Source organism: Porites lutea, chromosome 12, assembly GCF_958299795.1.
Source record: "Porites lutea chromosome 12, jaPorLute2.1, whole genome shotgun sequence".
In the NCBI taxonomy this organism is placed as follows: domain Eukaryota; kingdom Metazoa; phylum Cnidaria; class Anthozoa; order Scleractinia; family Poritidae; genus Porites; species Porites lutea.
The window spans coordinates 1,517,385-1,543,789 of record NC_133212.1 but is presented as its reverse complement, the minus strand read 5'-3'; the positions used below and the strand labels follow the sequence as shown (position 1 = coordinate 1,543,789).

The following is a 26,405-nucleotide window of genomic DNA, read 5'->3' as shown; positions in this document are numbered from 1 at the left end:
TTGACACGGAACTTACGAACCAGTTTGAGAATTTTTTTTTCCCGTTGTTTTTCCATGTACCCATGCGCAGAACACTACTTCATCTGAAATCCTTCACTGGCGAAAAACGTCTGATTGGTCGACGCGCGACCACGTGACGTTGCCAAATTCAAAATGGCGGCAATACCTCCATAGTTTGTTTATTCCAGTGGAAAGAAGATTAATTGCGGCTTCATATGAGTTGCAATTGCATATACGGATATTTTTAGAATAGCCTAGACTTTTTATTATCCTTTTTCACGTATTCCTTTGGCATTCGTTCCCTGCGATGCTCGCGTTTTGGCCGGTTTACCGGATTCAACTTTGGACTCTTCACGATCACGAAGGTCACCAATATTTTTGATGAAAGCCGGGTCACTAGAAAGAACGGCCTTTGTTCACAGCTCTATAAAGCAGAGAAATAAGACACTATGGGTCCTTTGAAATTGCTTAGACACCTGGAAGTTATTTTATTATTTTTTTACCGAAAAGATAAAGCAAAATTATGTGCTCTCCAGCAAGACTTTAATTCTAATTTATGAAAAAAAGCTTGAACATGAGCTAAATGAACTGTACTGTCTGCATTCATGTTCTTTTCATTGCAATTTTAATATCAAAACTTTAAAGCCGCCTATGACCGAGCAGGTTTTTTTTTCTTTTCAAGGGTTACTGTGCTTGATCTGAATAAGATAATGAAATTTTTAAAATCAGAGGAATACTATATATAAAAGAAGAGAACTTTGATCGCAAATATGTTAGTTGGAAAAAATACTGATTACACTATATGATCTTTTTACTATATAGGTTAGAAAAGTGATGCGTAGTCAAAAGTGCTACAAAGGAGTAAAAACCCAGATCTTTCCATTAATAAATTTTATTGACACTGTCAGGGACATATGCTTTCCTTCAGTACACATCTGTTCGTAAAAAAAAATCTTGTTTGTGAGGCTGCACTTTGTTTGATTCATGATGAATCAATCTTTTCTGAAGAGAGATGAAAAGTAAAGTATGTTAGCACGTCAGATACTTCAACGCTGCCTTAGCCAACAACTTAAAAGAAACTGAACTTCATATCAAAAAACAAAGTGAAAACTACTTCACAGTGAAACAACAACCCCTTCAAATATATATCACATTAAATTCATGCAAAATGGAGACCTGATGAGAAGTTTATAGGAATAGAAACAAACAATAATAACAGTGAAACTATAATGTTTGAATGAGACCTGTGAGTGTTCTCTCATAATTCTGACAGAAGATCAAAATTGGAAACTGCATATCCTAAACAACTGCATTCATCAACATGATCCAACTAAAATTTCATTAAGACTCAAAGTTTACTCCAAACTTTAAACTCCTGTAAGTTTAATTTGTGAGGATTTTTTTTTTTTTTGTCTGGGAAAGAACCTTTGAATACTTAATAGCATGTTAACTCTATCATTCATTGATAACTTTGCTCCACAAAAAATTAAGCCGAAAACGATGGACAGAACAAACAAAACCATTCACAGGAATATCACCCTGTTCATCTCCTTCCAGGATCCAATTTTCAAGCAAAGAAGCACCCCCCACAGAAAACCTTGTGTGCAAAAATTTAGTACTAAAAAATTGTACACGCAGGAAATCATGTCCGTAAGTACGGTTCCTAACGAAGTAACTCGATCGTTGTGTGGATAATCCCAAGCCAAATTTATGAGCAAAATAATCTAAACTATGAAATTGCAAGCCTAAATGTACAGCAGCTGTGCACATTGTGAACGGAATTTTTTTCACAAATCAGAATGTTGCTGGACCCATCAAACTGTAGCTCCAAGACGGTCTAAGTATTTAATGAAAACACTCTCACATTTTCTCATTCGAAATATTCGCATAAAACTCAAATTTCTATATGGTAACATACAAAGCTGTAATAACGTGCAACAACAATGAAATTTGCATCGATCGACAAAATCACGTTTCGAACTATGCACTTTAGAAAACTGCCGCAACCCGGCCGCTTTCGATCCACTAGCCACAAGACAATTTATAATTACACAGCAAGACAATCGCTAAGAATATTTCTCTACCTTCTTTATAATTTCCTTTTGTACCGAGTGACACGAGATTAAGTTGAACCAAGCGTAAGCGTATTTTTTCTGCCATAAACAGTGTAAACGTGCGGAGATTAGGCATCTAAATATAGTTTTTCCAGCAACAAAGTACACGCTAAGTCATATTAACAAAACAAAGCCCCAAAATTTCTGTCCCTCTACTTTTTTTTTTTGTTGAATCCGTGATGAGAAAATTGACCTAAAAAACAAAAACATTTTGGATAGCATTGTAATACGCTCCTCGATCAACAGTCGAATGTTATCAAAGTCGAATTTTGACACAAAAACGGGATACACATTTCACAAAACTGTCGCTTCCGTGCAACTCGGTACAAGCTAACTTATGTACCAAAACAAAGCCCAATAATTTTTCTTCCACTGCTTTATAATTTCTTTTTGTACCGAGTTGCGCGGAATATGCAGTACACAAAAAGAGCAAAAATTACCCACCTTTTCGGCATGTCTTCTACATGCAAACCAGCGATCTCAACGTCAATAACACTGAATCAGACCATGCGAGTTTGACTAATAGTCGCGGGTCGCGGGTCGCGGGTCGCGGGTCGCCGGTCCAAAGTCACGGTCGCGGGTCTAATGTCGCGGCAGGGGAAAATGATTTGGGGTTCGAGGTAACAGCTGAGTGAAAACGGCTGATATGAACACAATATAAAGGGAAAAACTATTTTTTTATGCACGATACTCCACGGTAGCCAATTTACAGGTTACGGATGTTAGAGTCAACAAAATAATGTCTCAAGAAAAGACCTAAAAGAAAAAGCTGGCCGACTTCTGTGTTCACCGCAAGTTTATTTTGTTTTCTTTCTATCGGGCCCAGTTATACTTATGCATAACAGTATCTGATAAAAAAGTTACCATAAATTACCATGCTTTTTTCTTGTCGATGAATTGCTCACAAATGCTTAGGGGTTCATTTACTGAAAAATATGCGATACACTTCATAGGCTACAGATTATCAACGTTACAACAACTTAAAACTTTTTTTAAAAAAGGCTAACTCGGGCTCAAAAAACCTCGAGTCTGTCAGTAGAAGAAACGACAACTCTTATATTTAACAAATGTTTTCGACAAAACTGAAAGAAAATGTAAATAGGCGCATGAAATTTCATTCAAGCGGTATTCGAGGCATGAATTTAATATGGAAACAAGTAATAATCCACAGAAAGGAGTCTGTTCCTCGAAGTAGGATTTTTGCTTAATGCTTTTTTTTTTTACAACTGAGACGGCAACCCAGAGTGTTCAATATAACTTCTTGTTCTCTTCACCTGAATGGCAAAAAGGACAACCTGACAACAGGAAGCCATTCAATGTGCGTCTCAGTCAAATCTTGAAAACATGCATCGTAAATAACCAAGTGAGTAAGTAGGTAAGGAAATAATAACGCCCGATATCATGAAGCTGAAAAAGAAAGTAAACCAGACACTGAAAACGGTAAGTTATCAACTCCACCAGAGCTAAGAAAAGACAATAAATTAGGTCAGTAATTCCAGATTCCAGGTACTGGATTGAAGTCTTTGTCAGTAGAACCAAGAGACTATGATCTATTCTGTCTTGGTAGAACTTGGATTCCGGATTTCAATCGTTAGTGGGAACAAACTCCTGTCTGTGGACAAGAGAGGATAAAGCTCGAGCTTTATCCCCTCTTGCTGTGGATTATTACTTGTTTCTATATTAAATTCGTACCTTGAATACCCGCTTGAATGTACTTTACTGGCACTTCAAGCCCAACGTCTCTCCTCCTCTTTCCAGTTACTTGTGCAAAGAGTTTATTTTGGGAGTTTGCGACCAGGAAGTTTTTCAACAAGCATTTTCTTTATTTTTGCCGAAAACATTTGTTAAAATTGAAACAGCTCTCGTTTCTTCTACCGACAGACTCGTAGCTTTTCGAGCCCGAGTTAGCCTTTTTTAAAAAAGGTTTTAAGTTGTTGTAACGTATATGATTTATAGTCTATGAAGTATATCGCACATTTTTCAGTGAATGCACCCCTAAGAATTTGTCAGCAATTCATAGACAAGAAGAAAACAATGGTAACTCATGGTAACATTTTTTATCAGATACTGTTATGCATAAGCACATTCAAAGCTGAATTTATACATAACTGGGCCCGATAGAAAGAAAACAAAATGAACTTGCGGTGAACACAAAAGTCGGCCAGCTTTTTCTTTTACGTCTTTTCTTGAGACATTATTTTGTTGACTCTAACATCCGTAACCTGTAAATTGGCTACCGTAGAGTATCATGCATAAAAACGATTTTTTTCCCTTTATATTTTTGTCATATCACTCGTTTTCACTCAGTTACCTCGAACCCCAAATCATTTTCCCCTGCCGCGACATTGGACCCGCGACCGCGACTTTGGACCCGCGACCGCGACTTTGGACCCGCGACCCGCGACCCGCGACTATTAGTCAAACTCAGACCATGCCAATGCGATTTTTCGCCAGTTTCAGGACGCTATATTCTCTAGAGAACACACTTACGTCAAAACTTTGACCAAAATAATTTTTGATCTCTTACAGTGGCAAGAAATTGCAACGCTGTCACTGCCAAAAAGAGCTGCCATCGCTCCTTTCATCTCAACAACATTTCCCGGGCATTTTTGCCTCAGAGCCAATGACATTGCCCGAAATCGATCACGTGTCATTTTTAGTAGAGCATGCGCAGACATTTTTCGCCGGTGAACTGAGATCCAGTATGGCGTCTCCCAGCCGAGTTACCAAGCATCCATGCGACCACGCCCTTGCTAGACAAAAATTTAGATGGTTATGGTGTTCACACCTCCTGATTTTTCTCTTTTCAAATGTTGGAACGGTTAGGCGTTCAAATTTTCGTACGGTTAGCGTGTTTCCGTGCGAATGAAACACCTAAACTCACGAATTTGTCTTTCATCAGCATTTTATAGAAATTTTTGTTAATTTGCTTTTAGGTATTTACTGGAAATGATGACAAGAACAGCATTGTAAGAAGTGAACTATATGAGCCACTTGCTGTCAAGTTTATTCGTTTTTATCCAGTTACATTTAACATCAAAAAAGCATTAAGGGTGGAGGTGTATGGATCTAAGCAAGGTTGGTCTCTTAGTACATACCCAATACATGCAGTTCAAAAGACAACCATAGCATTAAAAAAATGCACTTTTTCTGAGTGTCAATGTATTTAGCAAGAAAGTACTAATAAGGGACACTATTTTTTACGGGACCGCCATTTTACGTGGTCATCCGAGCCACGCGAAGGTGTACCTGTTTGCAGGGCAAAGGGAGTACCTTCATTTCTCAGTTATTTTAAGACCTTGTGTATTGATCCGGTCCCGGGAATCGAACCCGCGACTTCCCGGTCTGCTGTCGAACGCTCTACCGACTGAGCTAACCCTGCCGCTGAATTCTGGTTTGTACATACGATGCAAGGAAACTGACTCAGTGACCACTTAGTTCAGTGCTCAGTTTTAATAGCATGCATGCAACCACGACGGCGACGACATCAAAAACCTCACTTGTAAAAGCGTAGGCGCTCTTTCAAACTTCATCGCTTTTGTTTCATCACGCTAAATTTGTCAAATGTTAGAGATTTTTCTGGGGGTTGAGTTCTAATGGTCTGAATCTCAGATAAAAAAAAGGAAAGGAAAATCGTTGTCTTGTGTTCACAATCTCAATGAAACGTGAAATTAAGAAGTTTTCTCGTCGTTGTCGTGCAGTGACGGCAAAGAAACAAAAATACCTAATGCACGCGCAAAGTTGTTGTAAGTTTTGCTTATCACGCGTATCCGTTTTTGTTTGAAAACGGATATTTTTTTCTCCTGTTGAGCCTACCTTCCACACTCACTAATGCACTGAAATTGATCACCGAAAACGCACCTTTTCAATAACGCTCGCCAGAGTGGAGATTTTTGATAACGTCGGCTTTTCTTTTACGAGTGAACGGACGAAAACGGTTTCGAATTCGGAATACGATGATGTCATACATCATATATTTCTAGCATAACGCACGCTCAATAATGAAGCTATGGTATTTTCATCGTTTTAGCGTTTTCGTGTGGACGGGCGAGTACGATTCGAATATGCTACGTGTGGTTGCGTATTTGTTTGAAAACGGAGGAAAAAATCTCCGTAATCAAAAATATCCGGATATTAATGAGTGACCAATCTTTGTACATCCATGACTATTTCACTTTTTGTTGTTTCCTCTCTGTTTAGTTTTCTCCTTTACTTTAGAAAAAGAGTGAATTTAATAATTGGATTCACTATACTGATTTTGTACCTCCTCGTTTATTTCCTTCATTGTCACTGTAACTAATATGGAGCGGATGGAAATTTAAAAAAGAGTTCAAAAACTCATTATAATTCATAAAGAGAAAGCAAAAGAAATTTTAAAAGTTTAAGGAGTGACTTTACAGGGACACCCAATGATTGTTTTCTGTGAAATCTGCCGTGTTCGAAGAAGCAAAAATTGCCCAGAATTTTTTAGATGACCTTTCCATTCATGTACAATTTTCGAAGCTTATCTAATAAATTCCCTACGATTTTATGTATTTCACTCCCCAGGTTAAGCCTTGTTTTAGAAGAGAAAGGAAAGTTAAACCTAAAATTTTTGAAACCAAAAATGCGATGCAGAGAATAATTCTCAGTTTCGTAAAACTCTAAATTGCAGCTAAAATTTTCGGGAAAATAATGCTGAAGCCCTTGTAATTTCGAAAAGACTCAAGCTGCCTTAGGATGAGCGAACAGATAAAAATTTTTAGCTCTAGTTAGAATACATTTCTAGAGATCTATAAAAGTACTGTGGATATCCTAAAAAGTGTTGGGTGCCCCTGTCTTTATATCTGATAAAGACACGGCTAAACTTTACGTCCAGTTTTGTAGACCAAAATCGACCCCAAATTTAAATATCAGTGTAAGAATGAGGTGATCTATATCAGAGATTTTGAAGTCGTTAAAAAACTCGCAGTCTGTATTATCAGGGTTAAAACCTGATAATCGAAACTGCTCGTTTTTTAAACAGTACGTAAAAATTCTTAATAAAAATGCCATATTTCTTGATGTCTTTACAGGTTGCTTTGAATCGTTTAAGAATGAACGATTTCAAACGACCAGGGATTTTACAATTACAGCATCCTCAGAACTTAGTAGTAATAACGCTACTTATAGTCGCCTTTATGGTACTGACGGTTGGTGCAGCTCTTCAGCATCCTTACCTCAGTATTTACAGGCTGATTTCAATCAAATTGTAACAGTCACAGGCGTGGCCACTCAGGGAGATGCTAAAAGGAACAACTGGGTGACAAGTTATTTAATCCGCTATGGATACGATGGTAAAACATGGATTAGTTACGGAGCTGGACAGGTAAATTTGCAACATGTATTCATATATCTGTCTGAGGATTTGCTTAAAGGGACCTCCAGGAGTTTTTCCCCGACATTCTCGTTTCGGGCTCGTTTACTTTACTTTTTTTCTTTGTTATAACATTTTGAGTACACAAATCCTCTAAGAAGCTGCAGTAGCCATTAAATCAGGCGCATCCTCGGTGTAAAAACCTTTGAAACTCACGAGTGACGTCAAACAATGAATACAAAGAAGCCACTGAGGAGCCAACACAATCGAGCCAAGGAAAATAATAACTAGAAAACAAAGGAAAACTTCACAGCTTTTTTCACCGAGGTAAACCCTAAAATCATGTGTTTATAATGCTGTTTACATCTTTCTTCACCCCCCTCCCCTGCCCCCGGCCCTTCAGGACCACCACTACCTGCGATCATTTCCCATAATTCTTATGTCCATGTGATAAAACAATCCTATTTGAAATCAGCGTACGCGATAGAAGTTGTTTTCTCTGGTCGGTTAATTTTCTAGATTTCTGTTTTGGCCGTCTGGGGCAAAGTTTTCCGGAAGGCATTATTTAGCCTTATGACGAAACAAGTCTCACGATTGGCAATCGTCAAATTGCCGTCGTCCAGTCTGTTACTGTGTTTCGTGTCATTTTGGCTACATGGGTGAAAAACTGACCTCGGGCCCGAGACAGAAAATTATCATATTGCGAACTTTGTTGTAAGCGGTGAAGGGGCTCTGGCCTCAAAACGTAGGTTGTAGGAGTCGAACAATGCACCAATGTTTAGTCCTACATTGTCCGATTACAACCTGTACTTTGACGCCCCTTAATGAACCTATTTGCACAGTAACTGTGTTTGACTATCTAACGTACTAAATATTCGAAGCAAATACAGATTCATTCATATCTATAACTCTTTAACACTTTCGAGTAGACTTCAAGCGAGTAAAAACAAAATCACACAAGCTTTTAACTAATGGATGTTTAAACCTTACCTTTTGTCGGACAAGATTATTACCCTAAAGCTGAAGATTTACTTAGTGCTTAATGTATCCCTGACAACTTTTCTCGTTTGTCCGTTAATTATTGGAACTTCAGTCGAGGAACGGGCCCCTGAACGGACATTTGCAACCCCATTTAGGGTGACTCGTCACCAGTCACGAGAAGCGTGTTCGAAGGGAAGGCGAGGGGTGATGGGAAGGAAAAGCAGAAAAATTCGTCCTTCCCATCACCTCTAGCGCTCCCTTCAGTCGGTTTGGGAATATACCACACAGATTGTGGTCTCCTGTAAATAAAATTATTTGTATATCTGCACTTACTTTGTTCTTGATCTACCACTCAGCATTTGACTGGAAACAGCGACAGAAGTACCATTGTTGTCCACTGGTTTGCTCCCCCGTTTGCAGCGCAATATGTCAGAATATTTCCCAAAACATATACTGGTGCAATATGTATGAGAATGGACTTGTTTGGCTGTAAGGATTGTAAGTATAATTTGTTAGACGGGGATTTGTAAAAATTTAAATTAATGGGATACATGTGCTGCCGTATACAGCCAATGATTAATAGTAATAATAATTAAAAATTTATAACGCGCCTTTTCCGTGCAAATATGATAAAAAACGCGATACAATGCCCCGAATGAAAGAAAATAAAGCTCAAATGTACATAGCAATTTAAGGTAAAAAGTAAATTAAGCCTAAAAATTTGAATAATCAAACGAGCTTAATCTTGTCAATCTTAGTACAGCATGTTGCCCCAGTATAAGGACACTTAAGTTTAACATTGGAATAACTTTCCTTTGTTAGTCGCAAGAGCTCTGAAATTTGGCCCAGAGAAAATCTTTCTAGTCCTTAATATGACGAAAGACAGTTTAACTTTTTTGCCTTTGTTTCCATCGCGAAATTAATATTTTTGCAGAGCTTCTATGTTGCCCAGTATCCGGACAGCTGGCCCAGTATCCGGACACAACAACAACAACGTAATTGTACATAAATTTCGACAGGCAAGCGACTTATAAGCTTCTCTTGCACTTGCAAAGTAGTCTGGCAATCGATTCCAAAAATATAACCTAGCATCGTGAAATAAAACACAACAAATGACTGGGGTATGGTGGAGAACTGCGAGCGGCTGTTAAATGGTATAATTCTTACTTCCTTGTCTAGGAACTTTTCCACTGATTTAAGGAAGGCATCCGTGGACATGCCGAAGCCGCGGTTTGCTAGCTCAATTAGCCAGTCTGCAAAGGACTTTTTTTCTTCACTTTCACTTCGCCTCAATCCAAAGGTCAAAGGTCACTCTCCTATTTAGTCTGACCTGTAGTGTTGATGTCTTCATGTTCAGTCGCCATAATAAGCCTGCTTTTCTAGCACTAATTCCTCCTTCTTTCACATCTCTCAATCCCTTTGCGATATTTTTCAGACCGTTGCAACCCCATTCTAGCAGTCACAACTGGGTAAAGTATGAGAATTCCAGGTTCAACTCCGACGCTTCCGGTTATAGAAAATGCAGTCACGCGAAACAAGCCGTGCACACGAAATCAAGTCGCCTCTGAATGAGTGAAGAAAATTTCCATATGGGGTTGAGTAGAATTACATTTTACGCCTATATCATATATCCTAAGCTTGAATTATAGTTGTAGATATGAAATAAATCTTATCCGGATAATGTACACAGCTAATTCATCGATTCTGTATCGCAAAGAAAAAACTGTCCGGATACTGGGCACCTAACATCAATAATTACTGAATGTTTAGAATTAATATTAGTAAACTTTCTGAGAACTTTACTTCTTTAAGTACCTTCACTTTAAATATAAAACAGCTTCTTTGAAAATATCACATATTACCTACCCTTTTCTGAGCATCACTAATTTTACTGCGACGTAAATATTAGCCATGAAAAGTTTCTCTCCTGAACAGTACGGCGTCTTCTGCGACCGTTTCGCAAGCTTTAAACTCGCCAAAACTTTCATCTTAAAGCTGAAATGTTCAGCTTTCATTCGAAACACTTAATTTACCGAGAACTGAAAAGGGCGCCTCAAAAATTGAGTTTTTGTTATAAGTGTCCGGATACTGGTACCGTCCGGATACTGGGCAACATACTGGGATGTATCGCACGCAGCAGTTTTTGTCTCGTCACACAACGCTCCTCTACATCTTGCTTCCTCGGTTAACCAATGAGAACAAGGAATGTGCTTCATCTTACCCGCTAGCCACATAATAAGTGCTATTTGGTATGATGCAGCACTTTCCGCCTGCGTAAAAGAAATGGGATTGAGACATTTACTGGCAGGCTAACTGCTGTCGTCGAAAACGGCGGAATCTGCATTTAAGAGTGAAGTTTGTATCGTAATGCAAACCTTTTTGCCAGTAGACAGTGTTTGTATAGGTTGTCCTACAACTTCGAGTTCAATTTTCAATTTATTTGCACGAGTGTGTTTTTCAAAAAAGTATCAAACGGGCAAAAATTCACTGGATCAAAATTGGTCCACAAAACATCCCCACAATGCAATTCGATGGACACAACACCTGAACCCAGTTTCACGCGCAAAGATTTGCGGCACCTGATTGGTTATTAAACAATTCTATTGTTTTTTGCCAATCACAGTGGTTCATTCTCTGATAATTGAATTATATTTCCTCGTTTTTGCACTCTGTTTACTTATAGGCTGTTCACAGTCCCCTATTTTTCCGTAAGTTCATCGAGATCGACCGCTCTGCATTATCAGCGGCCATATATCTTGGATTTGTGTTAAATCTACTTTCTCGCCTCCCTTCCCCCACAGTAAACCCCACATGCTATGAACCCCGGCTCGATCTTGAAAATGCATTATTGCTCTCAGCCAATCAGATTCAATAAACCTAATGGAGTGTAAAATTGAGATATTGTATTTGATAAGTTTGCCTAAGTTATTTCTTGTCGTCTTGACATTGATTATTCGCTTGTCTTTTTCAGTCCAAGTTTCGTTACCGTTAAACATTGGTCTCGATGATGTTCGTTTGATAGCCGACCCTAGTGAATCTGTCACCCTGACCTGTGTGTCTAGTTACAGCCCTCGACAACCCTCTCGGTATAGTTGGAGCAGAGATGGAACGGGGCTGTCTGACACAACCTCCTCTCTTACCATACCATACAACAGTGCCAGTAATATATACAGTAACTATGCTTGTGCAAGAAAGCTCCTTTCAGCCAGTGAAGTCCAGTGTAATTCAACCTATCAATGCTCTACATCACTTTCTGGAATACAAGGCAGACATCTGACCACTGCAAATGTTATAGTGTCCTTAAGTAAGCAAAAATTTGTGCGTACCTTGAAACTCCTTTTATAACATAGCGCGCGTGCTTGCCCTATATAAGTCCTATTGAGCCGCTATGAACAAAATCTTTATTTACGCACGCCCGTGCGTAAATAAGATGACGTGAGCATTTCTTTTTACCTGGCTGCAAAGTTGCCGTCTTTTAAGCTGCAGTGCACTTTTCCTTCTCTTAAAAATATGGAAGAAACCAGCGAAGAACTGCCCAATTTTTCTATCGGCATTGACCTATTAGGTCCTGATCCAACAAGAAGCAAAAATAAAGCCGAATTAAAAAAAAGTCGCAAGTTGTGCGTTTAGCAAATTTGTCGAAGACCAGCTGCAGCAAATTTTGGCCGAGAGACATTCACTGGGAACAGAACAGACACCAACTGGTCATCAACAGCATTTAAAGGCAAAATTTCCGTTTTTATTGAACGTTTTTAAATTTGTTATGCACTTTGTTATCTCCGGACAATCCGACTGAAGCAGAAAAAATTTTTATCGCAATAACAACACAAATTACACAAGAAGACATAAATTTATTACTCACAAAAACAACTGCTGCCAGGTCTTCTCAAGAAGCCGTAATGACCAGCCAATGTTCGTAAATGAATATAAGTTTAAAGAAGGATAACAGTCGTCTTCGCTAAAAACATGTTTTCTGGATTTCGCCGAGCAAATCGTAAACATCTTTTCAGCAAATCCAAACCATACTCCACGACTTCTTACGAACATGTTAGTTTTAACTTTAGGTGAACTTTAAGACTCTTTTACCTTTGTTTCTGCTTTGTTTCCATTGATCGTTAACGAATAAAGAAGCAAATTTTCTTTCTCACTTTTACAGAAAGAATATTTTCATTCAAACTAGACGATTGTGGCGTGTTCGTAATCAGCCAATAGAACCGTTTGTTATTGTGTCGCGCGTTACGAGAATTTTGCAGTTAGTCAAAAAGCAAGTATTTTTGTGAGCTATGTTATAAAAGAATTTGCTCATGCTTTTAGCTTTGCATATATCGAGTTATGGATGCACTTGGGAAGTTTGGAGAGCACTCAAGAAGCTAGAGGTGCACTCGGCTATCGCCTCGTGCAACTCTTACGCATCTTTCGTGCTCTCCAAACTTCCCGCGTGCATCCATAACTCGATATACGCACGCTAAGCATGAACAAATTCTTAATTTGCTCTTTATTGTGTATGTGAAAATTAATTTAATATTCGGGAACACGTAGTTTTCAGTAACTAGGATTCCTTTATAAGGACACGAAAATATTGCATTCCAACAATACATGAAAGTAAACGGTTACCGTATTAGGTGAAAGAAGTACTTTCTAAAAAAAACCCTCAACTTTTAACGTATTTCTTAAAAAAAATGTTATCCCTTTTTTTCAGTGCGCGCGTTTGTTTATTCGTTGATTTCGTCACTTGTTTAACGGTTTAAGGGCTGAGTATTACTTAACCTTATAAATTAGGCTCATTATGAGGCACATTTTTGCTGTTTTCAGAGAAACCAGACCAGCCAGCTGTTCAAGTTAATCCAAGTAACCTTAAAGCAAGATCAACATTAGTCACATGGTCGTATAGTCCTGGTGTGGATGAAATGCCTGTTACTGCCTACAATCTTGAGTATCGAAATAGTACCTCTATAGATGATATGTCTTTGGAAGCTGTATTAAGAAAACAGATTATCAACCTCAAGCCATACACATCCTACAGTGTAAGGTTGAAAGCCACAAGTGTCTTAGGAAAGGGTCTGTGGAGTAATTTCCAGAATTTCTCAACAAAAACTGCCAGTAAGTGATGATGCAAATTAGATGCAGTGCTAATGGAGGATATTACATGGCCGCGCGGAGATACGAAATTTCTGTTCGAGTGTTGAAAAAATATTTTTTCAACACGAGTAGAGAAATTTCGTATCTCCAAGCGGCCATGTAATGTTCTATTTATTATATAAACACCAATGAAATACCAAACCATTTCACTTAAACAGTTTTTTGGTGTGAAAGGCGCGATTTATTATGTAGCCATGGCAAAGGTGATATTATCACTGTGTGAAGATAACATGTTACTTTCACATGTGAAGATAGCAAGTTTTCGCGCGAAAGCTCACCTGGTATTTCATTTGTGTTTATATAATAGACAATCATAATTTATATAATACGTTATTTTTCCAAAATATTGACCACTACATCGTTGTGGCGGTCCCACTCAGTCGGGTAAGAAATATTGACTACTGCTAAACATACAATCGATATTTTCAGATTTTTATTTTCACTAAAATCTGAAGAACTGTGACAGATGATCATGAAGGTGTGTAAGCAAACTGATTCATTGATTTTTCATGTAATAATCAGGCGTCCGGTCATAAGGCAGAGCTATTCTGATTGAGTATCAATCAATCTAAACTTTACTTGTTACTTTCCCTTTTTAGAGCCTGAAGTCGATGTCCAGATCGTGAGTGTAACAAGTCCTACCTCGCAGTCAATTCTTGTGAAATGGCAGGTAAACATCAGATTTTTTTAAACAAAACCTACTTTCATGCTTCTCCAAAGACTATCACCCAGTCGCTATTGAGGTGTGCGGATCTTTCCCTCGCCCTCCCCCCCACCCCCCTCCGACGCCTCAATCCTCTCTGACCCTAAAACTCATAAATGGCGACTGTGTACGAGTCAGATTTCCTCATTGTAGAAAGAAAAAACTGTGTAACCACTGCATCTTCTGTGTAAACACTGCCATCGTTGTTCATTCAATATGTTCACGACTTTGGGTAAGTAAAGGAAAGAAAGTGAAGGCTTGAGATAATTGTCTGCATCGATCCCGCAAATGTGTCATTTTCAGATCTTAAAGTTTAATGGCGTTCACTGTGAAAAGGTTTGAAAATAAACATAGGTAATGGGGAGGAGACTGGTTATTTAAGAGCGGATGTCAGTAAATATCGACCAGAGGTCTACAAAAGTGAAAAATCGAAAATTCTCAAAAAAATTCACAAAGTAGCACTAGGTAAGCTATTAACATAAATGTAATTTTTACTTCGATCCGATAACTATTTTCCACGTACGGGGGGGTTGTTGGTTTCGCGGCTCTCGGACCGGGTTTTCCAGGCTCGAGACCATGTGTCACAAAAAAATCGTTTTAAAATTCAAATCCATTGTATGCGGACAACAAATAACTTATTCAGAAGAGTACTTAATTGCACACATTCTAAGTAGTGATTTACTCAGTTTGAACGAAAGTGTAATATTTTGGAGATTTTTCATTATTTTCAATATTTTGAACGTTTTCGTTCAATGAAAAAATGGCAAATTTCAAAGCCCAAAATCGTCGACTGGTACCTCGATTTCAGTAACGAGTCTTATACCACGTTAAAGAACGTTATCTCTTCTTTCAAAATCTGTTTTCAAAACTACGGGCAACTTAAAAGAAAATGTTTGAGGCCAAAAAATACTAGTAGTACTTTTCTGAAATTTGAGCTTTCCAGACTCAGCGGGTCGATGCTAAAAACTCAGAAAAATGCAATAAGAAATCAGTTTGAGCAACAGTGATTTAACGTTATCAGCTATCAGAAACTAACACGTGTTTATTGAACGATCTGATAAAATTTAAAGCCGTTTTCCAACAAGAAAGCAGAGCTTAGCCATCTTCTGCTACCAAACGCACGAGTGATGTAACGTTGTCAAAGGGCAAAGCACAATAGTAAACTTCAAAAAGCACAACGTTTTTGCGTCCACCTGTTTTTGGGCTCGCATTTCGACGGAACGCTTGCCTCGAAAGGCGCGCGGCACTCTTCTTCACGAGAGATTGAGCTGAATTTATCGGAGATATGCCACCACCACCAACAACATGAGCTTTTTTCGGATATTTGTCGTTTTTTATGCAAAAAATGCGGGTAAGCAGATTCTCGCAAAAACCATTTGGCTTAAAAAATGTGTTCAAAAGCTCACCCTGGATTTGAAGGAAAAAGTATTTCCTCGAAATAAGCTAAAAATACCCAATTCACGCGGTGAAAAAATGGATGATTATGGAAGGATTATCGAATTCTTGCCTAACCTGAGGGATTTCCCGTGATGTAGGATTAGGGCTAGGAAAAAAGCCCATAACCTACTCCTGTCTTTGTGAATTTCCTCAAGATCAAAAATTTCAGTAAGAACCGAAAACAACAGCTTAAAGGAGGTACACACACCTTGAACTAGCCAGGGAAAAGGGGCTTCTGATTGAGCTAAACTGTCATTGATGCACGGTGCAATTAGGTAGACCTGTTAATATCCCCCCCGCAACCACATGGGGAGTACTTTGAAGCGGTCCTGTCGTGGACTCTCGGGGGTAGGGGGCGGGGCAAATCGAAAATAACTTCTCTTTGTTTTTGTGAAGTACATCATTTCTCGCACGGTTGACAAGGTGACGGCGGACTCCGTACCTTTGGAAAGGCCCTTTTGAAACATGTCCTGGCAACATGCAGGGCATCACGAAACTAACGTCAACACCTTGAATCAACTCCATGAACAGGGAGAGGCGATAAGTCCCATCTTAAAAGATGCTTCATGTCTAGACGTGAATAGTCTGTCCACAGTCATTTTTCATTTTGTATTTCGGGACCATTTGACAGCGTACGAGTGAACCGGAGTGCAGTAACGAGCCCTAACCCCACCCCATTGCCCTTGCAGTCAATAAATCATCGCGTTTTTCATTTTTTTTATGCGCGTTCGAGAACCTCCAAAGGGAATATTGAGGGTCTTTGTACAGTTTCAGTTTATTTTACCGACAAAAAAGAACAAAACAAAGCAAAAGACAAGTATACAGAAACACGCAGAAGCAATGTGGTGAGGAAGCCCAAAAAGAAACCATAAGGCTTAGGTCATCCCCTTTTCGTTCGTTTAGCGTCGAATAGGTTTCCTGGTTTTAAGCGGGTCGGTCGGTGGGGTGAAAAAAAAAAAATCCCAAGAAATCTGAGAACGGGAGGCCTGAAACACCAGCATCATTGCCGTGGAGACTGAAAACAACAAGACATGGTCACCAAATCGACACAAACTCAATATGGCGGAAAATTTGATGGTCAATTTCATAAAAAAAAAGGCCCAAAAAGGGTACAAAGCAAAGAGGATACACCACCGAACGTTTTATACCTCGAAATGATGTTATAATGCTAATTTTTTAGATTAAAAGAATTAATCTAAGTCCAAAAAAAATAAACCTTGTCGTTTCTTTTTCTTGCTTTTTTAAAAAATGCCCAAAAACTGGGTCTGGGTCTGGGTCTGGGGGGGAAGAAGATGTAGAAAAAGTTGGGCGTACCTCCGAAAAAATACTGACTACGCACCTGCTAAAGCCTGAAACTGAACAACAGGAGTCTTCACGAAACGTCCTCAGTTATCACCTGTCCGGGGTCGCACTTTCAAGGAAACGCTGATCAAGAATCACTCATGACGGAATGAAAACTCCTCGTAGCTTCCAGCGAAAAAAGGAGTGACAACAGTGGTAAGCGGTCGTTCTGTGAAATGTAACGCAATCTTTGCCGTTTACGATCTTTCGGCGCTTGGATTTGAAACGTTGTTGTTTGGTATGTTCTCCCGTGTGGATACTTGACATTTCCAATCTATGGAAACACCATGCTAAGGTACGAACAACAGACATTCACAACACTGTTTTGTAAGGTAAAATCTGATTTCATGGACGTAAAACGTTTTGAATTTCAAGACTTTTTAATATTACAGGGGCACCCAACGAGAATATAGTTCAAAACCACTCAAAAATAGCATTGTTAAACGTGTTTTAGTATTTAAACGGTGGATATGGGCATATTTTTATCCCCTATAAATTTTTCATCTGTTCGGATTTCCTAGCTGAAAGTCTAGTGATCCGAAAATTATAGGGATCAAAACTTACCCGTTCGAAAATTTCAGCCAGAAAAAAGGCTCCCGAAAATTCTAGGTGACCTTTTTAGGGTAAAAATCCGTTGAAAATGGGCAATTTTACCATTTTTTAGATGTTCGAAAATCCTAGGAGAGGCAGGCAAGCAAGAAATTTTACAACAAATGTTCCGAAAATTCTAGACCTCAAATCGTCTTCCGAACAGATATTTTCCCGAAAATTGTCGTTGGGTGCCCCTGATATTAGTGCTTTGCCCTCCCTTTGACAACTTCACGTGACTGGTGCACTTGGTTCGAGTTGACAGCTTAAATCTGCCTTTCTTGATAGCAAACGGTATTAATTTATATCAGATCGCTGTATAAACACGTCTTGGTTTCTGAAAGCTGATGACATGAAACCACTATTGCTCAAACTGATTTCTTACTGTATTTTTCCAAGTTTTTAGCATCGGCACGCCGCGTCTGGAAAGCTCAAATTTCAGAAAAGTACTTCTTGTATTTTTTGGCCTCAAAAATTTTCTTTTAAGTTGCCCGTAGTTTTGAAAACAGATTTTGAAAGAAGAGATAACGCTCTTTAACGTGGTATAAGACTCGTTACTGAAATCGAGGTACCAGTCGACGATTTTGGGCTTTGAAATTTGCCATTTTTTCATTGAACGAAAACGTTCAAAATATTGAAAATAATGAAAAATCTCCAAAATATTACAATTTCGTTCAAACTGAATAAATCACCACTTAGAATGTGTGCAATTAAGTACTCTTCTGAATAAGGTATTTGTTGTCCACATTACAATGGATTTGAATTTTAAAACGATTTTTTTGTGACACATGGTCTCGAGCCTGGAAAATCCGGTCCGAGAGCCGCGAAACCAATAACCACCCCGTACGTGGAAGATAATCATCGGATCGAAGTAAAAATTACATTTATGTTAATAGCTTACCTAGTGCTACTTTGTGAATTTTTTTGAGAATTTTCGATTTTTCACTTTTGTAGACCTCTGGTCGATATTTACTGACATCAGCTCTTAAGCCGGCGAACATAACTGGAAAGACAAAAATAACTCTGCTGCTGTTTATGAAGTGAGGTCCGCGACAGTTCACAATCCTGAAATGTTTTTTTTTTCTCATGAATTATGAATGAAGAAACTAATCCCGATTTGATAGAAATGATATTGAATTATGCACCGTCAAGCCCCCAAAAAGCTAACAAAAACATACATATAAAAAAAACTTTGACAGGCTTGATTGACTATGGTATAAAGTATATAAAGTATGTTTGCAATGGCTGTGGATTCACAAGTATGTCAAAAAGAACGAAGAAGGACCAATACAAAAAACAATAACAGCAACAATTGCACGGAGGAGGGTTTCCTTGCTGGATATTTACCATAATTAATGGCGGTCTCCAAATTCTGGTCTCGCAGTTATGACAGTTGTATTGACTTGCAAGCAAATGTTAGAAGATAACCACGGGTATGTCCGTATGAGCATGCAAGGTTTAACTAGGAGGAGAAGAAATTATTTAACGATGTATTACTTGAACACTAATTCAGTCATGTTCATATCCAAGATACCAAGCAGCACCAATTTAAACGGACCCCTTAGAGGATACAGCATTGAATACAAGGAAGAAGGGAAATCTTCATGGACAACAGTCAATGTCAGTGACTCATCAATCGATAAGACTTTACAGAGCCTGAAGAAATGGACCGTATATTTCATTAGAATCGCAGTCAGTAATGGCGACTTTCTTGGTCCACCGGGTCCTGAAAAGCAAGTTCGGACGCTAGAAGATGGTTTGTATACTCCTTAACTTAAGCTTGTTTTCTACAAGTATCTGTTTCTTTTTGCCCCTTGATCACTTCCAAAACAAGAAATAACTAAGTTATAATATCATGGGTGACAAATTACTTCTAAATTTTTGCGCGAAATTTCAGCTTTAATTTATAATTTTAAGTGTGAAATTGCAAAATACCATTGCAACGTTTCGTACGTCTCAGTGCCAAGATGGCGTCCAAGTTTAGTGAATGAAGATGTCAGACATTAAAGACACTTTAGAATAAACGTACAAAAGAGCACACCAAAAAGGAACCTGTCGGGTATTTTGTCGAAAAATTCTAAAAATTATGAACATAAGTCACAATTTAAGGTCTAAACGTTTGAGCGCATGGAGTTCTCGACCGATACGATTAAATAGGATGTCATGTCATAAACCCACGATTGTAAGCATAATTTGTCACCTGTGATATTTATAGGTAATCAAATAATTAGAGAATAATTTCCCTTGCGCTTTGTTCAAATCCTAATAATTTTGGCTCGGGAAATTAGTAGAATTTTGGATAAAACAAGCGTCAAATTATCCCCATATAAAGAATAAAGAAAAAAAACTTTTTAGGAGACCTGTATTAGAGACGATATTTTGATTGTTAGTGGAATCTAGCTTTTCAGTCTTTTAACTCGAGTGTTTGTTTGTTTGTTTACCGCAGTTCCTCCTCCTCTGGACCCGATATCCCCTCCTGACAAAGAGGCAATCCATAGCAACTCGTTTAGAGTTAAGTTGACAAAAGCTTCTGATGAGAATGGAAAAGTCAGGTATGAAAGTCATCGCACTTTCCAAGGTGTAAAATTTCAACACTATAAAATCTTCAAAATACGCATAAATAGAATTGTAAAACAAAATTCGCAGCACAAGTGAATTCAACACTTATTTGAAACGTTACTCTGACTCTCTACTTTTGACTGATGCAAAATAGCCCGTCAACTTGCCAGACTTTCGGTTAGAGTAGACGAGCGCAAAAAAGAAGTGGGCGAGCACGATAAGGCAAGCGAGTGAAAAACGGTGGGAAGACAGAATGGGGAGAGCCTGTAAGCACTTTTTACATACCTCAGCCGGTCCTCTACTCTGCCCACTTCCAGGAATCAAAATGTGCCGTGTAGGAGGTTTCTACACGCCATGTTCGTTTGACTCTGCGCGCGCATGGGGTATCTCCTGTCCGGCCATTATGTTTTTCATACTGTTGGTTCTTAATGCCTACACTGTAGTTCTTAGCAGCTGTTAATCGTTGCCTGTTTTTTTTTTTTTTTTTTCTATTTCTTTAAATCTTTTCCTTCAGTCAAACTACCAACTAGAGCTGTACTACTACAGTGTAAATGTTCAACTAAGATTTGCGCCTGTAATCAAAAAGAAAATTGTATTGGAGTGCAGACAACTTTATTAAACACGTGATGAATTGGATACTTGAGCCGTTGAAATGATCATGTCATACTGATTAACGAATAACCTGTTTTTTAACAGGTACTAATGTAGTACCATAGATGTAGGTTGACTTTGACCAAAGCCATTTTCCCCGAGATAAATGCAAAGGCTTTGTGCCTGATATATACTCCCCTCCCCACCTTTCTAGAGTCTCCACCATCCTCCTGCCCCTTTCTCCAGAGTCTGTACGGAAGTTTTCATGGGTACAAAGTGAAAAAAGTTGCTTTGTCCCATAACAAGTGGAGCTCTGTAAAATCTTAAGAAGCTCCGCAGCCAAGCCGGTCATATAAACGAGTTTATAAGGAGCCCACCACTGGTCAGCATGTCCCATAGGACGTTACTTCTTTAACCGCACAGCGGAAACAGTTTCTGTCAGTTGCTAATCTACCAGCTTCTGTTAAGGACATGTCGAAAACATCCTGTATGTCCTTTTCCCACCGCGTTCTCGGTCTTCCTCTTTCTCTTTTCTCATCTATCTTTCCCTCCAAGATGATTTTTCCCAAGGCCTCGCTTCTTTTCAAATGACCAAGATACTCCAGCTTTTGTTTCTTTATAAAGATTTCTAATCATTGATCTTCCACTTTCAGTTCTTCCCCAATTGACTTATTTGTTCTGTGCTGCGTCAATGATTTCCTTAAAATTTTCAAAATCGTTTAAAGTTCTTTTTATGTACCCATAAAATAAGGAAAGCCTCTTATTTTTTATTCTTTGTTTATTCTTAGTTATTACCAAGTGATAGTGATCGAATTGGCCACAGACAATAAAGGCAAGCCAGTATCAGCTGAACCGCCAGATTATTACAAACGAGAAGATCTCTACACTTACGATGAAGCACGAAAGAAAAAGCCCACTTTAGTTCCGTACATAGCGGCTGAATTCAATGCCACGGATTTCGATGATTACGAGATTTTCACCGTAGGAGATAGCAGGCGATCCAGTCGAGCAAAAAACAAAACTAGCAGAACAAGGAGAAAAGAGGTCAATAGACGTTTTGAATTTTTCAACGGTCCTCTTGAAGCAGGAACATTATACGCGGTGTTTCTACGTGCATATGTTAAAGAGGTTAGATTTCATCAACAGTTATCTTCTTTGTTTACAATTTAATTTAACTTTTTCAATGTTTCGAGGCTTGTTCCTCTTTAACAGTGAACCTTTGGTTACGTACCCCTTTGCGCGAGTGTTTACTGATATGAGTATAAATGTTAAACGGCAGACTGGTATTTTCCAAGTCGCAGAATGACTCTAAAGTTTTTGTGGTTAGCGTTATGAAACAGTAAATCAAGTTTCAGGTCAGTTTGCCTTGGATAATGACCCTGAATTGAACCTGACTCACTCAGTTACCTAACCCAAATTTTTTATTATTTTATTTATTTTATTTATTTATTCCTCCAATTCCTAGCTGATACATAGTTATGTAAATATAACTGAGAAAAATAATATAGTAACAGATAAAGATTTACAAAGGAAAAAAAACGCGTAAAATAGAAATTACAACACTTAAATTGAATTACATTGTATATTGGAAGAATAGGAGAGGGGCACATCTAGGTAAATTAATATTGTGCCCCTTAAAGTTATGTATAACAAAGGACTTAAGATTATTAATAAAAAAGTAAAGGAAAAATGACAAATAGCTCAGAAAGTTATTAAAGGGATATTGATTCATTAGTATTGAGCCAGGTACCAGCGTAAAAGTGCTTTTTTAAACATTCTTTTAGATGGTTTGTTTCTAATGGATTGCGGAATATCGTTCCAAAAGAAACTTCCAATAATGCTAAGGCAAAATCTCCTAAGATTAGTTCGAAATAAAGGTATTGCAACTTGATTGGATGATGCACTGCGGGTACTGTAAGTATGTAGTTCAGATACTAATGAAACAGGTATATTAGGAAACTTTTCATGGTGGAAATAATCATAAAAAAGCATAGATGTGTTCAGTTTAACAATATCAGGAAATTTCAGAAGGCCTAAGGATTTGTAGTGTGGAGTTATTGATTCCATTAAAGGAACATCATTTACAACACGAACCGCTTTGTTTTGTAACTTTACGATTTGAGACAATGGAGCGTTATAATTATTTCCCCAAAGTGTACAACCATAAGTAAGGTAAGGATAAATAAGAGAATAATACACACTAATAAGTGTTGCTTTTGATACATAATGCTTCAACTTAACCATTATATTTATATTTTTGCTAATTTTGCCACATATGTAGTCAATATGGTCATGCCAAGTAACCCAAATTACTAAACTTCAGACTCATTCGGCGGTCAGCGCGTTCTGCAAAGTACCCTGGCCGAATTTCAACAGTGGCAGACGGTTTTGTGCGAGCGGGAAAAAGTGTAAGAGAAACATACAGCGTTACGTAGAGTTCAAGTGTCTCTTCTTTCCTTACGGATGGGGCGTTCTAGTGTATTTTGCTGCTTTATTGAATTGGACAACTCCCTTTACATTTACGTGTAATCCATTGCAGAAGCCTAAAAACTGTGACCAACCGCGGGAACTACGACAAACGGAGTGCTGAAAACCAGGAATATTTTTAAGACTGCATATTGGGTCACTCCTTACCATTTCCGCCAAAACTTCCCTGTTGTTTGACGGTCGTTTGGCATTAAACATAATGATCGCGAAGCGTGTTTAGCAGACGCCCTGTAATACCCGGACATGATCCTCAGTTAGTATCAGTCCTTTCTTTCCTTATTTAACAGATCTAGCGAAGACAACACGATAATAGTGGCAACGACATGCGCAAAACTTAAACTAACTTGACAGATGGTAGAACGCCAAGTTTAGTCCTTTTTGTGCTCATTCGCCTTTGACGTCGCGTTCTCATTGCTAAAATAATCTGCCTGTTTTCTGCCTGAATGAAGCCAACTCCTCTAGGGAACACTGGTGAGAATTCCGCGGTTTTCAGGTTAATACAGGTTCATTGTAACCAATTTTGTTTGCAGGATGTCTACAGCTCAAGTCCTTGGATTGATCCGGTTAAAACAGGTATGTCTTTGTTTTGTAATTGCTCTTTTATTGATAAGCCAAAATTGAGGCAAAAATGCCTTGATTAAGGTATTATAAATTGGAGAGTATTGTTAACAATTTCATCATAGAGAAAGCAATAATGAAAACCGTTTAATTCAAGAATTTCTAGTTACAAAGTTTGTTTTATATAACTCTGAAGTACCAACGTTGGTCATTGAAAACACTCCCGTAGAGAATTTTTCTCGGACCACAGAATTTCACTCGCAGACATAAAAGTTGGAATGACGTCTCTGTTGTTATTTTATTATTGGCCCATTTATTGTTTTTCTTTGTTTTGTAAATATTATTTATATAATGAAGAGTGGTGAACGTAGGTACTCAGAAGTCAATAGAAAACTTTAGATTCAAGAACGAGAACTACAACGAGTACTAGGTTCGAGTTAAAGTATTTTCGCGTATTGTCAAAAAATAGACACCCGGAAATTCTTCACTGTACATTTTTTCACCAGAAAAGTTAGCACTGTTATCGTTATTGGAGGAGGTTGAGCCCTCTCCAGATTGCAAAATGCTAAAACTTCTAACATTTGATAACTTGTTCCCGCCACTACGACATTGTCGCTAAAACTCGTAGTAGAGTGACGTCGGCTACCACGTTTTCCCTCTAAAATAACGCTGGTTCACCCACGAGCACTACTCACTATTGAGAAAATCTCGTACTCGTAGTCGCTCTCGTCTTAGAATCTAATGGTCTCTATTTTATATGTAGGTGGAATATGATCGTTCGGGTGAGTGTAGCCCTAAATAGAACTGTTGTGTATGTTGACAGTGAATCACAAGATCTCTGTAGTGGACTCCTATTTAGCACTATACTCACCCGGACGGTCATATTCCATCTACGTAGGTAAATGGGTCACCCGCCTATCCCAGCTACCCTCGTCCAGCCAACTTTTCGTACATTTTCTTGCAAAACTTGGCGAACTGTTTACATGAGAAACAAAAACGTTGGCTTGTCGAGAAGGGTGACTCTCCTCGCCTGGTCATCCTTTTGTGATGGTTGGGTCACCCTACATGGCGGGCCAACTTTTCTCCTTATAAACACTTTTGGCTTGGCCAGCAGGGTCAACTCGGTGAAGGTGAGATGATCAGAGCATGCGCGAGTGCTGTTGGCGCAGGAAAAGGGTGTACCGTTCTTTGGTACAAGTGGCCTGTCCATGATCTTGTGCTTGTGATCCCCCCTCCACCCCTTGGCAAAGTTGCTAACAATACAAGATCATGCTCAAAACTTGGAGGAACAACTTTGAATGGGAGGGAGGAGGGAGGTCAATGTTATATCTCACAGACCTGTGACTAGCAGCGATTTAAAGCGTGAAAGGTTGTTTTTTTCGTGGGAGTGTCTCAACATTTTTGCAACTGGTTGTACCAACATTTCTTAAATCGATAGAACCAAATTTTCTTAGCCATGGGGCTACGCTACAACATGCTCGTCCCACCGACGGGCTGACTCCTGACTCCGTTTCCCCTCCCCAGAGTCTGTACGGTCGGCGTTCGGTCGTACGCTTACGTCATAACCTAATTTTTCTCGGATGGATAGATTGCCAAATTTTCTCAGAGATGTGTGTGCTCCTTGCTTGTATTGTCCCAGTGCGCCCCTTGCTCTCCAGGATGGCGGATGTGTACCACGTGAACGGCTAGCTGCAAAGGGCCTATTGATTTATTTAGCAATTAATGAGTTCGGCTTTCGTAGGATATGAAGAATTAAGCAGATCGAGGAGGGTGTTATCCACCGAGGCCGAAGGTCGAGTCGGATAAAACCCTCCGCGATCTTCTTAATTCTTCATATCCTACGAAAGCCGAATTCATTAATTGCTTTATTATTCATTCAAAATAATTCCTAGTTTAAAAACATAGCTAAAACATGCTACCTGCATCGACGTTAAGTTCATCTCCGATAGTGTACGTTTAGGTTTGTCCAGCTACGCAATTATTCTCCAAATAGCAGATGTCGCCTTCCGAGTTGTCTTCTTGCTGTTTTTGCCGTGTTTTTTGCTATCATTTCGCCTAGTTCCAGCTGCAGTTCTTGCTCTTGAAACGAGTGAAATGTCCGCCATTTTCTTTTTCACAACCAAAACAACTCAACCTCGTCTCCAGGTCTTCTCGGTCACAGTGCCTTAACCTGTAGCGGGCTGCATTTTTGACGTCGTTTCCTCGTTAAACACAAAATTCCTCCAGATTTGGTCATCAGTAACTGGTTATGGTGAATTATGCGCGTGCTTTTAGCCAATCAGAATTGGAGAAATATTTTGAATGAATAATAATGTAATTTAACTGAAGCAATAAGCGATATTGTCTTTGAATATTTTCTAGTGTCAACCAGCTCCGACCCAAATCTACCTCCAAAAAAAGTTCTTAGTAAGGAAGCCACTGTTGCCCTTTCTGTTGTTGGAGCAATCCTGTTCCTCTGTATCGTCCTTGGGTTCGCCTTCTTTTGCTTTATACGCCATCAGCGGAAGCAGATTGTGAAGTATCGTGATCAGTTATTTCCAGTATACACTGGAAAACACCAGGTAAAATACCA

The 26,405-nt window shown here is 38.8% G+C and overlaps 2 protein-coding genes across 2 annotated transcripts in view; both read left to right on the top strand.

Annotated features, from left to right (window-relative positions):
- LOC140921861 (uncharacterized) overlaps positions 1–11,775 on the top strand; it is a 175,558-nt gene extending 163,783 nt beyond the window's left edge. The window contains exons 15-18 of the mRNA XM_073371860.1: positions 5,051–5,192; positions 7,169–7,461; positions 8,787–8,928; positions 11,402–11,775. Of these exons, the coding sequence (XP_073227961.1) occupies positions 5,051–5,192; positions 7,169–7,461; positions 8,787–8,928; positions 11,402–11,775 (951 nt within the window). The remainder of the gene's footprint in view (positions 1–5,050; positions 5,193–7,168; positions 7,462–8,786; positions 8,929–11,401) is intronic.
- Positions 11,776–13,170: 1,395 nt separating this feature from the next.
- On the top strand, positions 13,171–19,517 carry LOC140921866 (cell adhesion molecule DSCAM-like). The gene is made up of 3 exons (XM_073371864.1): positions 13,171–13,530; positions 14,169–14,239; positions 19,169–19,517. The coding sequence occupies exons 1-3, from the start codon at positions 13,338–13,340 to the stop codon at positions 19,409–19,411; spliced, it is 507 nt and encodes a 168-aa protein (XP_073227965.1). The 5' UTR covers positions 13,171–13,337; the 3' UTR covers positions 19,412–19,517.
- The last annotated feature ends 6,888 nt before the right edge of the window (positions 19,518–26,405 follow it).

Excerpts from the sequence above, each read along its gene's own strand:
- LOC140921866 (XM_073371864.1), top strand. The coding sequence starts at position 13,338 with ATGCCTGTTACTGCCTACAATCTTGAGTATCGAAATAGTACCTCTATA. Across the intron at positions 13,531-14,168 it reads TTTCTCAACAAAAACTGCCA|AGCCTGAAGTCGATGTCCAG; the intron begins GTAAGTGATGAT and ends TTCCCTTTTTAG. Across the intron at positions 14,240-19,168 it reads CAATTCTTGTGAAATGGCAG|ATACCAAGCAGCACCAATTT; the intron begins GTAAACATCAGA and ends TTCATATCCAAG.